The sequence below is a fragment of the Limanda limanda genome, chromosome 3 (assembly GCF_963576545.1).
Source record: "Limanda limanda chromosome 3, fLimLim1.1, whole genome shotgun sequence".
In the NCBI taxonomy this organism is placed as follows: Eukaryota; Metazoa; Chordata; class Actinopteri; order Pleuronectiformes; family Pleuronectidae; genus Limanda; species Limanda limanda.
In genome coordinates this window covers 33,172,533-33,186,554 of record NC_083638.1, presented here as the reverse complement: position 1 = coordinate 33,186,554, position 14,022 = coordinate 33,172,533, and the positions used below count along the sequence as shown (strand labels likewise).

At 37.7% G+C, this 14,022-nt stretch overlaps 1 protein-coding gene across 1 annotated transcript in view; it reads right to left on the bottom strand.

Annotated features, from left to right (window-relative positions):
- Positions 1-14,022, bottom strand: part of ano1a (anoctamin 1, calcium activated chloride channel a) — a 58,237-nt gene that overhangs the window by 25,429 nt on the left and 18,786 nt on the right. Inside the window, exons 6-13 of the mRNA XM_061068158.1 lie at positions 13,074-13,128; positions 12,124-12,175; positions 11,483-11,538; positions 10,906-10,947; positions 5,416-5,480; positions 4,772-4,906; positions 3,071-3,231; positions 2,152-2,237 (exon numbers count right to left, since the gene is read on the bottom strand). Coding sequence (XP_060924141.1) covers positions 2,152-2,237; positions 3,071-3,231; positions 4,772-4,906; positions 5,416-5,480; positions 10,906-10,947; positions 11,483-11,538; positions 12,124-12,175; positions 13,074-13,128 — 652 coding nt within the window. The remainder of the gene's footprint in view (positions 1-2,151; positions 2,238-3,070; positions 3,232-4,771; positions 4,907-5,415; positions 5,481-10,905; positions 10,948-11,482; positions 11,539-12,123; positions 12,176-13,073; positions 13,129-14,022) is intronic.

The following is a 14,022-nucleotide window of genomic DNA, read 5'->3' as shown; positions in this document are numbered from 1 at the left end:
TCTATGTGCAAGGCTAAAAGTGAGCTGAGGAAACACGTTCAAAGCTTGGGCCTAAAACCACATGTACTACATGCTCCTACGTGTGTGTTAATGAGTAGAGAATGTGAATCTTAAATCACGTCTGGCAGAACAATTTATACCGTTATAATATTTTGCATTACCTGGTATCAGAACATGCTCAAATTAACTGATCCTCAAGTTTATCAAAATTAGCATCAATAGCCTATGTCTTTGTGCTGTCAGTGCACAGCATTTTGTTATGACTTTCATCCAGCAGGAAGTGAAGCTTGAATAACACCCTATAACTTGGTATATGTCTCTTTTCTTGCCTGAAGATTTGTACTGGCACCACCATCTCTGAAATCAAATTTGTTTATTTCTCTTGAATAAAAATGTGCTCCCTAATCCACTGTTGAATGGGTTTTTCAATGTTTAGGTGCATACATTTTTTAAATAACTTCTTGTGACTCTGAATGTAATTGTTCAATTCTGATATTCGGATATAGGAAGATATTCGGATATAGAAAGATATTCTGCCTATTTAATTGGTGTAGAGTTGTCTCTCTTTAACAGGGAAATATTTTAAAGGAATAGTCAAGGAAAAAGAGGAGCAGATATGAGTCAGCTGTCCTCTTTAGGTACAATGCCATTAGTGGTCACAAATAATAGGATTGTTTTGAGAAGCCACAGGAAGGGCCAGCTTCAGGATAAACCCTTTTAGAGAAATATAGCGGAGACCGAAAAATAACATTTACAGAAGCAAAAAGATGGAGAAGATGTCAGCTGAAAAACGCTCAGGCAGATTGTTAGACACCTTGAGGAGGAAAAGTTAAGTAACAGCCATCCGCAGAAGTGATCTGAAACAGTGAGTCAAAAGAGAAAGAAGAAAAAGAGGTAAGCAAGTCGGATCCAAACCTTATGTTCCTCCTGTAAAATGCCAACACACACACACAAAAACACATTGACATGATGTCAGTTAGAAGTGCCTGTCTCTGAACAAGTATCATATTTAGAGCAACACAGAAAAGTGACAAACAAAATGATTTCATCCAAACGACAATGCACTGTTCCATGAGTATGATTTAAACATTCAGGACATTCACAAACACTGACATCTGAGACAGTGATATAAATGCTGGATTATTTTGGATGAGGATTGACTCACTACACAAAAGAAAGAGAAGGCATGTTCCTATCCATATCCTGACCTGTACCATTTATGTCAGCCTGACATGTCAGCCCGACTTAAAATGTCTAGAATCTGTTTGTGAGAAGTTTGTTGAGGAATGAAATTTGAGATGCTAGAAAATAATAGACTTAAAGGGAGGGAAAGCAGGTTCCAGGTGTTTCTCCTAGTTCTGCTTTATCTTAAACTAATTAAACTAAACCAGGTAACACAGAAACAAAGAACTAACCTGTATAAATTATGACCACCAGGTTGTAATATTGCAGCTTTGTAACTGACATTTCATGTTTTTTGTAATTTTGGCTTGGCATATGGCTCAGACTATTACAACTACAATATCCATGGCCCTCAGCTGCCTTTGTCATGAAAAAGAAGCCAGATTGAGGCTCCAATCAGAGGGATAGCAGAACTCATTACATTTAGATCTCAACAAAGTTTTGTATATTCATCCAAAATTTACCTAAAATGTATACATGAACTGATTTTAGCTGGAAACAGGATTTGATTGACGAACCACCCATTTTTAACTGTATAGAATATACAGTATATTCACAAAAACAAAAACAATATTTTTTTATCTAATTTTTTGATCGTATTTAAAGTTTTAACTTAAAATGACCCTGCCAGTATTATTGCGCACATACACACTAAGAGTCACTATTGTGACAACATTAATAACAAATGTCTAAAAGAATAAAATGATTATTATCATTAAATGATTTGTATTCATAATTACGCTTTAGAAGTGCTGGTAATTGAATTATGACAGTGTTAGAGGTTTCCTCTTCACTCCTGTCTTTTCGCGAAGATAAGCTCATTACCTCCTGGCTGTAGTTTCATATTCAGTGCGCAAACATGACAGTGGAATCGATCTTAACATCTAACTCTAAGCTAGAAAGCCAGAATGTTCAATCTATATACACTTAATGTATGTTGGAAGGTATTTGTGGTGCTCTCTCTCTCACCTCCTCCTCCTCCCCGAAGCCTGTCAGGTCCCAAATGTAGTTGAGACGCATCTGTCGTCTCTTCCAGTGCTCCATGAAAAGCACCGCTACATAACCAAGCACACACAGAAAATTAAGCACAGACTCAAACACAATCACGTTTTCTTTGCTACCAATGTGTTAACATGCACTCAATTATATTTTCATCTGTCTAAATAAATGATGCTGTATCTGAACTGATTGTTTAAATTTTGATCCCTAAATCCCCAAACAATGCTCATTTTACTCACGGCCATGCTTCCCATATGAAGGCATACTTATTTTAGTTGACATATTAGTTAAACAGTTTCTGGACAAAAGTTGAGCTCTGCGGCACAGAAACAGATTAATAAGACCAGACTTTCATAGTTTGTTAAAAAATGTTATAATGATGAATAGCTTTCAATCTATACAATTTACTATAGCAACAGTTTCCCAATAAGAACACATACATGGACTCCATCCATTCGTTATCTATACTGGGATTGAGGTTGGAGCTGGAGTCAAACCAACTGGAACCAACATAGAGGGTTTTCTCCCTCATCAGCTCTACATTAGGTGAATACAGATGGCCATCTTGCTGTGACTCTGTAAGACACTATCTTTGTCTAAAACACATAACACCTCCCTTCTGCTGCTAACAGATGGCAGTGTGGCTTGATAGGAAACCTGAAGAAGTCTGCCTGTGTGTTTACATTTCTAGATTCCTACAGTAAATTTCATGTTCATTAGCGGGTACATTTTTTGTAGTTCTGGATTAAATGGTATTATTTATAAATTGGATTTGTTCTCTAGCAATGCTAAGACACACAGCCTCTATTAGTATGATCCTGCTCATCTAATCAGGTTTATTGGACCCCTTCGTTGCTGTTGGTGTGATTAGATAAGAGTATGCCCTTACCCCAGAGGGCCATGAAGATGGAGAAGAAGACAGTGGCTGGGTTGTCGAACAGGTGGCTGGCGCGGGCAGTGCCACAAGCAGTCACCAACTTCCAGTAGCTGCAGGCACGGTCACACAGCGGGCACATGGTGATATTGTTCCTTGGATCACAAATCTCCATGCTGACAACAAAGAGTTGGATGGAAGATATTTGTTATTCAAGGGGGGGGGGGGGGGGGGCAGTAAAAGGATGGTGAAGAAGAAGGGCTGAGTTTAACATTATATGTTTACAAAAGGCTTGTTGTGATTACCAGTGTCAAGCTTGTATCCCTTCCTGTTACAGAAACATATGACTAGTGCGTTAAGGAGGGTATGAAACTCAGGAATTAGCTTCAGACTGTTTGCACCAATCTGGATAATTTCACAGTGTACAGCATTCATTTTTGCAAAAAAGTTTTACAGAGAAACAATTGAGAAAGATCTTTTGGATAGAATGTAGAAAATGTGGCTAATGAGTCAAAATTGATCGATTAATTTCATGTTAACTCTAATGGCTGGCAAAAATCAAATGCCTAGTGAAATATGTGAATCATCATATTGCCAAACAAGGGACATGCTCTCTGCATGTACAGGTCTATACTGACTTGTTGATGTATTTCACATAAAGCTTTAGCATGGGATTATGTGAAAAGATCCTTATTCTGAGAGTGTGTTCTGAGCCTAGTGTGTACCATGGAGAGTCAAACCACACTGCAACATGTCTACATCTATCAAGTCATCTGCTGCTTCCGAATGCTTCAAATGTAATTTCCTAGACCAAGTGAACATCTACCATTGTTTTATCACTTCTTCCTGTTAATACAAAAAAATTGTGTTTCCACAAACTACATCTGGACAGGACAGTGGTTGGTTAGATGTAAAGATGAAAACAGTGATTGGGTTTGGCCCTTGTATCAATCCATGTAGATTCTTGTTTAGCTTTGCCCCAGTATCAGTTCCTGTACCTGCACTGACCGATAGTGGCCACTGAAGGGAAGCAGCAGAATCCCAGAAGGCTTGTACGATACTCAAGAGGGAAGTCGGACCACCTAGATAACATTAGTAGACAACTGCAGGTGCAAAGAAGTCTTTGCCTGAGTTAAGCCAACTGGTGTAAAGTTGTCAATCCCTTTCTTTTTCCAGTTAGTGTGAATATGTCACCACACATGACCATGAGTCATGAGTTATTTTGCCAAATAAGGTGATCAACCTAACTCATCAATGAAAAATTACAATGAAGATAGCTAAAGATAATGCTAGTAAAATTCCAGAAAACAACAAAGATTCAAATTTGTTGGGGGGTATTTACTTACATAGCACCCAACTGTCACACAGACAAGACTGGCAACTCATCATGTTGGAATTATTATTATAGCGTAGCTGTCATTATAACTATTTAGCAATATTACTAAGCCAGAAAAACAAAAAATTACCAATTGATTATAGAAAATTCTTGTTGTAAAACAAGCTTACATATTTTTGGAAAGATGTAATATCTCAGATTCAATATCAAACACAAAGAGCTATCAAAATACAAAAACTCTTGAATATATTTTGTTTTGGAAAACAACAACAGTTGTTTACTGAGTGAGTACTCTTTGGTGTCTATAAAAATGTGCTACATCCTAAAAGCATTGTTTGAAAACAGTAGGGATATTTTATGTGTGTGTGTGCGTTGAGTACCTCGGGATGTTATCGTCTACAGTGGCACAGCCGTAGAGGAATACAATAACTCCAACGATGGCTGCAGGGATCAGCATCTGTGTGTAGACTCCTAACCAAGCAAAATACAGTCCAACCTTCTCCCCAAAATATTTCCTGTAGAAAGAGATACAAAGGTTTATGGTTTTAAATTACAAATTTACTACTATAACTCCATGACCCATGGAATGGGTAACTGCCAGTATGTTCCATTAAAGGGTCTAAATGTTAAATTCTAAGTATTCTTATGTAGAAAAACCTAAAAAAAAATATTTATGACTGTTGCAGATGATGGAGAATAGTTTAGCTCATTGTATGTAACCAGTTACATCAGCGTTGTGTTCTCTGACACTCCCTCAGTGTGCTTGGTAAGAGATTAGATACTACAATACAGATCACACTCAAAGTCTCTTTCCTTCAGCCTATCACAGGACTATTGCTTCCACGTAAGAGCATCATTGGAGCATCATTCTGCTTGTGAGAGTCCTCATCTGTCTTTCTTGCCTGCAGGCTGGTCAAGGCAGTAATTGCTGCTCTGAGAGCACCAGCCATGTTACATGTGTGAAGTAGGGAAATGTGTCTAAATGACCTTATGATTGCGACAATAGCACCGTTGTTTATCTAACCTGATGAGTCCAATGGGCTGGTACTTGTAAAAGACACTGTAGCTGGCCCACTCCTGGTAAAGCAGCTGTAAAGAAAAGGATGAACTGATAATGGCATTTAATTTTCAAATACAATGGCAACAAAAAGTAAGTGAACCCATTGAAATCACCTGCATTTATGTATAAATAAGTCTTAAAATATGGTGAGATCTTTGTTTAGGTTAGAAACAAACACAATCTGTTATCAATCAATCATCTTGTTTTTTGTCACTAAACACATTGTTCAAATGTTCACAGTATAGGTTGAAAAAAGCATGTGAAGCCCAAGGCTAATGATATCAGCAGACGCTACTGGGGTCGTAAGTTGTCAAACCTAGAGTTCAGTAAGTGAAATCAGAGTGAAGGTGTGAGTTACAGTGACTTTGATTCCTAAAACCATCAAGACATTTTGACTTTGTTGTTCATCTGCTGACATGAAACATGCCTTGTAAAGAAAGACCTCAGAAGACTTATGATCAAGTTGATTTGCATGAAGCTGAAAAGCTGTGGACTGATGAAAGGACAGCTGTGGTTCATGAGGAAGAGCAGGTCATTTACTGGTCTGAAGGTTGGCGGTTCGATCATCAGCTCCACCAGTCTACATGTGGATTGGTCTTCATGCAAAACACTGAACCTCTAAGTGCCCCCGATGGCTTTCCCATTAACTCAAGGGTGATAGAGAAGTGCTACATGTATAAGTGCAGTCGTTATATACATTATACAGAATTTTACTATTCAGCTAACTGAGCCACAGTTTTTCAATGACTAGCCAATATTTGCTTGTGCTGCCCACCAGATATTATTTAACTACATGTTTTTATTTGAGGATTTATGCTGTTATGCATCACTATAAAACATGTCTAATACATTAAAGAAAAATATTTACCTGCACTCCTATTGCATTATAAATCCACTGATGAAGCATATTCACAGTTACATATATTTTCATTGAGTTCTAAGTAAGTGGTGTACAGTGAGACCACAATCGTTCAATGGTCACACTTCCAAACGAGTTACTGGGCGACAGGAAATCAATGTAATGAAAATCAAACCTGCAGGTTTAACAGAATATCCACATGTATCTTAAAGAAAGAGCTTCAAAGCAGATTCTAGTCCAGCAGGGATTTCTGTCAGGTCATCACTGAGAACCCATTGTTGTACGAAAACAATCCTAATTTACAAGGCGTTAAATATATGCTGACATATTCCCACTGATCCAGTATAAGCCTGTTTGACAATAGCCAATTTAAGTTTAAAGTAATGAAGCATTTCATTAAATAATTTACAGTAGGTCAACCAGTATGGAAATACCAGGGTTGATCAAATGGAATATATTATTAAGTAAGTATTCAGCATTTACCTGGGACATTGTGTAATTTGTCCCTGTGTCTGTGCTGCAGGAGGCATAAAGTGTTTCACAGGTCACACAAGATTGACGGAGCAACAGATTAACCAATGGTGGCAATGAAAGCAATGTGAGACCCTGATTCTGAATTATAAATATCATCTTGAGTATGTAGAGGAACATCTTACTACAATGATGCTGCTACAATCACACCGGTTACAATAATTATACAAATTTAAGAATATAAGCTTTGTACATATTGCAAGCAGGTAATTCAGATTGAGATTGCAGTGGATCAATTCACTGTAGGCAACATTTAAATGAAGCAGTGTTGCTGTCACATCCATTTGTGTGGGCAGATCAGTTCCTTTGGAGATAAAATGTTCTATAATTGCAAAGAGTTTTGGTCATTTAGCAGCACTCTGCTATTACATGACCAGAAATTATAATCAGTCTTTTTATACAATTAAAACTTTATTATTTTAATGATCAGTGCAAATAGCTGGAGCTTGCAAAACATTTTGTATTTGGGTCATGTTTAATTTTTTCTAACAGTGGTGGTCATATTCTTTTAATAAAGGTTATAATACACTGCATTTATCTGAATATTCAATATTTATAATATTAGAGCTGTGACAATCCGACAATTGAATGTACATTTTTAAATCACTTATTCATTACTGTACTTAAAAAAATTATAAATTGTATTTGCACCTTTAGTCAAGACTGAAATTATTATTATGTATCACTGGTGTACATCTTGCTTTTACCATTTATAGTGAATGATGAATTTTAAGCTGCAGTTTAAAGTAGGGGGAGTGTAGAAGGAATTTAGATTTACTTTGGTATTAATTCTAGGCACGTAGTTTTTTAACTGTGAATCATCAAATGCACTCTACACTCCATCCACAGGCAGAGCAGCACACTGCAAGGGTGTTAAATGAAGGCTCTTAAACACAAGAGGCAGGTTCAGAGGATTATTCAAGCAGCTTCACAGAACACTGAGCTTGTGAAAGAAACCATTTTATACTTAGCCTCTCAATGTTTATTCCTTCACGCACACACGCACGCGCGCGCACGCACGCACACACACACACACACACACACACACACACACACACACACACACACACACACACACACACACACACACACACACACACACAACAAGCCGGTTGCCTTAGTGACACACACAGCCTAAAGTATAATTATGGAGGAGAGAGGAGACGCAGCTCAGCTTAATTCTTCTATAGTGGCAGACATAGACGTGATCATGTAACCAATCTTGGTTAGATGCTGAGTAACATGTATTAGTCACTTAAAAATAATGTATTATTGATTTGCATTAAAAAGAGGATATGCCCTTCTTAAAGTTTTTTTCAATTGCTTAAACACTAAAATCAAAAGTACTACACAATTATCAAAACCTTACACTCAAGGAGCATAACATGAGCCCAGATCTGCACAGCTATAAGCACAATGTCAGCTTCACACTTTTTGCAAAACAATACACACAGTGATTTGCAAAACACTAAACACACTTGTATGCATTATACACAGAAGTATATGAAGATGTCACTTCCTTGCAATTCCTAAGCACAGACTGTCAAATGACACCCCTATGAGCCAATTGGTTAAACACAACCACCAGCTGCACAAACACATGACTGCTTAATTGTAGACACACCAATCAGGTTTAAGCACTATACAAAAGCGGCAGCTGAGTTCACCTGTCTTCAACCAAAATGGAGCTTGTGCTCAAAAAAGAAGAAGAGTGAGGGTGAGAGGGGGAATCCACGGAGGAGGAGAAGGCTGCAGCATGAGTATGTGGAGGTATGTATTGTTCTCTTTAGCACTGTGATGTTGCATACTGCACACGTAACCTTTATAATGTAAATGTACTGTATACCAGACCTATGCTGAACTACACAATCTTGTCTTTCACTGTATTTCGGAGAGTTTTACAGATGGAGGCTGAGGAAATCCTGCATGAATTGATATCCATAGATGAGGCAGGGTTCAACCTGACATAAGCAAGTAGGAGAGGCAGAAATATCATTGGCCACGCCCACGGGGCTATAATCAATGTCCCAGGGCACCGTGGGGGTAACATCACCCTTTGCGCTGCCATTACACAGAATGGGGTCCTCCTCCGTCATGCCAGTATGGGCCCTTACAACACACCTCACATTCTCACATTTTTGGACCGACCGCACAACATCGTCACAGCAGTAAACCACAGGCACCAGATGCAATACATTGTCATCTGGGACAATGTGTCATTCCACCGCTCTGCTCTGGTCCAGAACTGGTTTCAACACCATCCACAGTTTACAGAACTATACCTTCCACCATACTCTCCCTTTCTAAACCCAATCAAAGAGTTTTTCTCTGCATGGGGGTGGAGGGTTTACGATATCCGGTCCCAGGCCCTCATTGAAACCTGTACTGGTTTCAATAAGGGGTACTGAATTTTCTTGTCTGATATTTGCTGAGCTTACAGTGTTATGCACACTCCTGTAGTAGCATGAAAACTGGGACATGTTTTGTTTTGATTCTCAATGTTGACTGATTTGGGAATATGGAGAGAAATAAATTCTATTTTCATGAGTCTGCAGCATTGGTGTTGTGTAGAGTTTTGTGAATTTATTGTCTATTTGCACTTTTTCTGTGTACTTCACTTACAGGACTCTAATCACTGAGAACTGTAATTGCTAAAAGTGTTTTAGGTTAGCAACAGCAGTGTTTAACTGGTTCAAACAGAATTAAGTCATATGAAACGTGTGTGTTTCATATGGTAACAAAATATGGTTTTGACAAATAAGTGTATAGTTTTCGCAAGAGTGTTTCATTTTGCAAAGGATCTGAGGTGTTCTGCTGATTGTGTGTGTGGTTGTGCTATTTGTGTGTAGAGTTTTGAAACACCGGGCCCTGTTTTCAAAATCGTGCTTAAGCAATCGTGAAAAACTGTAACACACTGAAACTGACACACCTGTTACTTTCCAGATAAATCCTACTCAGAAATTAATATTTAATGAGATACATTTGTGGTAATACAATTCAAGAATATTTTACTTTTGTCTTTGACATATCACATGTCAATACAGTATGTAGTCAATTTCCTGCGACAGAAAGGATGTATTTGTGATTTATAATTATGAATCATATCTCCAGGCATTTACAAAAAATGTTAAGTTTAGAAACAGAAAATGCCTATTCTTTTCCTTTTAATATTGATAGACCTGTACCTGGACAGTTACCATGAAATTCTGTCTTGGTTTTTATATAAAGCCCCCCCTTCAATGGAAATGTCTACTTCTTAATGTAAATGGTTTTGGTTATGGTAAATGGTTTTGTATTTATATAGGGCTTTTCTAGTCTTGATGACCACTCAAAGCGCTTTACAGTACAGTTTAACATTCACCCATTCACACACACACATTCATACACTGCATCTATTCGCAGCACTTTGTTATTCTATGGGGGGCCATTCAGGGTTCAGCATCTTGCCCAAGGACACTTCGGCATGCAGACAGCCACAGCCGCCCCGGTCTTATTGTCACAGCTCTGATCTAAGATAATTCAAAATTTGCAACTACATTGCAGAACTTCTTAATATTAACTGAACTAACTGGACAGAGTTTGTTTGGGGTGACTGTGATTACTTAATGTACCCTAATGACAACATTGTCAAAACAAAACAAAACATATACATTTAGTTGTTGGACTGTGAGGGGAGTGAGGCATTGTTATAAAATAGTCCAAGGCTGCCAGTATAAATGAATCTACAAGTTAAAGATAAAAGGTTTCTTAATAAAAAGTATTTTTATTGTCTTTTCCATATTCTGCCCCATGTCTCTTTTCAGAAATCCAACAAACATCAGAATCGTTGGGCTTCTCTCTCTATATATAATCTGGTTGTTAAAACCAGTCAAGTAACACCATTGCTCTGCTTTCAAACCACATCTGAATAATGTCTGTGAATGTGGACTGTTAATTGAAAATAAAAATAGAGCATCCCAGATTCAGCATGTAGTTTCTTTGGGCTGATTGATGATTCAGTATTGTTAAATGGGCTGACAGTGTCGGTGTGGTAACATCAGATTCAATTTAACGCCTCTACTTACCTTCCTGTCATTAGGTTCCGCATTCACCTCCTCGATGTCTCCCTATAACACATACATGTACAAGCACAACCCCCCACCCAGTTTCATTTTCTGTAAATATACTTTGGTCAGATAATTCTAGGTCAGATAATCAGATACATTTACCATGTACAAACACCTTTTTTGCCAACTGCTTACCTTAAACACAGGCATTTTCTGATATATGAATAGAATATTGGTTATCCCACAATAATTGTAAAAAGATAAGTACCCAGGAACTGTATATTTGAATTGACAAAATCTGGTTCCGGATCTGCACCAAATGTAACCTGTAATTTAAATTGAAAAACTCTACATGTCTGTTTTTATTTTACCTTCCAATATTTTTGATCTTTATTCATAATGTATAGGTATATAAATTACATATTATAAATATAATACATTCCTCAAATATTAAATAGAAAAGACTTATAATTTTATGTATTTGCACATACATGTTTTTAGAAATCTTTGAGTTTAAGGAATATTCTCTCTGGAAATGAAGTGCAGATTATCAACTAACCTCAGGCCTGTGGACGTGTGATAATGACATACTCACATCATGCAGAGGATAAGCTGACGTATAGACACCATTGGCTAGCAGACTGGTGATCCCTGTAGGACGACATATTCAGTGTGTATTACAATACAGGCACACACAGACATGATTATAAAGCAGGTATATGTTCTTTTGTGAGCGTATTTCTATTCACAGAAAAATGCACACTGCCTCTATTCAGAAACAGTATCTTAAAAAGAGCCACAAGGACACTTCCTTCATTTTGCATGTCACAGCTGCATAGGCACAGTCCTCAGCATGCCTACTTAATCCCACGATCCAATTTTTTTTGTTGCTTTACTGTTCTGTTTACAACACAAAGCTGTCATTCCTTGCTGAGCTAGCATCTACAAAACAGAAATTGCTGCACAATCATTGGATGTTGGGTGTCTTTCCAAAGGCAGAGAATATAGAGAGCAGAATTGAATTGTCTTTTTAACTAAGTGTTATATTATTTACCTAATAAATAAATAAAAGGTCACAAAAGAGATGAGACTTGATATCGAATACACAGGCAGAGAGTATGCCACACCCTCCTCTACTCTGTGGTAGTAATTACTATTTACACCAATGAAAACGGGGACCAGATTAACTGCATATAGATTAATGCTGGGTGTTAGAGATATATTCAGAGGACTTACCCATGGAGTATTTGGCTCTGGTGCATCTTATCCTCTTCAGTACCTCGTAGACCTAATGTTACAAAAAAAATCTAATTTTTCACTGAGAAGGTTCAACCCTAACAATAAGAGGATTTAGATATACAGAGGAGGATGAGTTGTATTTATATACTTATACAATAGCCCAGGTGAGATTTTTGTTAAAAGGAATATTAAGCAGGTAAACGATTGTATGTCTGTCCTCAGAGAGGCTGCTGATCAGCTCAGTGTAAAACATATGTACTATACACAGAGAGTTAAGAGATGAGCCTGGGAGCCAATAACTGCTGTGATGAGGAGCTCCATCCAATAATGAGAAGTCAATCACATATCCCAGTCATTAGTCTCGTGCTGAGTGGGTGTGCAGACGTTTTCACGCAGATCTTTTCTACCCTTTACCCAAAGGAGCTGTATGTGTGAACACTAATGTCCAAATCGCTGAAACCGGAAATTAACGCACTGTTCCCTGCCAGCTCCCTAGAATAAAGTGTGTAATACTGAGCCCATGTGTGAATAGAGACTCTCATTTTTCAGAAAATTCACTGGGAGTGAGTGGGTGTGTTAATTGTGTTCTATTATTTCTCCTGGGTGCCACCCCTCGCCCGAACCAAGCACAGCATATCCAGTAGGTGGAAACATATCTCAGACAAGACAGTCACCAGTTTTGTGCTACGTCTCTAATAGGACCAAAAGTTAATTTATAAACATGGCTATAATGTGCTTGTGTGTATGTCAATGTAGCAGCATATGTATGACACAAATTTGCAACTTCTATTCGGTTTTCATGGCAGCCTTTCCATTAAATAGTCACATAGAAGCCCCAAAAGTGCCCGCTGGTAGCCCAGGATTTAAAGTCTTTGTTGTTAGATGAAAAGCATGATTCGTGAAGACGACACCTTCCAGTCCCGTATCTACTCTAAACCAGTACTTACAATTGAGCTCCTGGTCTTGCTGTCGAAGAACTTGTCCCTGTCAGACAGATCGAATCTGGCAAGAAAAAGCAAACAGAGTCTAGTTTTAATGGTAAATGTAGAGAAAGATTGCAGGCTGATAGCAGCAATGTCCTGCAGACCATTTAGGAGAGAAAAAATGTGAGAAAGATGAATGAAATTCAACTGCTACTGAGTTAAGGTCTATATAATGCTAACATGGTTTTTGCTGTCCATCTACACAACAAATCAAGATTAGAGAAATATCAGACAAGATTGGATGTAAGATACACTTATCAGTTTAAATCATGCTAACACTAACTCAAAGCCCAAATCTGTTCTAGGTTCCCAAAATGACATGCACAAGTAAGACCAAAAGCAAAACAAATAAGTTACACAATGTTTGTTAACAAGTATAGCATAATGGAGTCTAAAGGCTCCATTATGCTACTACGAATCCGTTACTATCTATATCTATATTTATATCATGGTCACTTATAATGGTTACATTGCAATATTTATATTTCCATTATGCAACTTGTAGTATTATTTATATTATGGTCACTTACTTTTTAATTATTTTCTGTATCATGGTCACTACTGTTGCAATATTACTTTTTGTTTTCATTACAATAACACTTACATCATTCCACTTTCTCCCCAGTACCTGCTTTTGCACAGTGTCTGTTTTGCAGGTTGTTTGTTTCTGTACTCTCATTATGTGTAGTTTAGTAGTGTACATATTGTGATCTTTTTTATTGTGCTTCGGCACTGTTACTTAAATTCTGTTTTCTATTATTTGCTGTAACAAGTGAATTTCCCCGTTGTGTGGATAAAATAAAGAAGCTAATATAATTACGGACGGACGAACAGACGGACACTTTTTCATTTTTACTTCTCCGTGTTGAAAACAATTCCCCCGCAGAACAGTAGGTGGCGCAACGGAAGACAA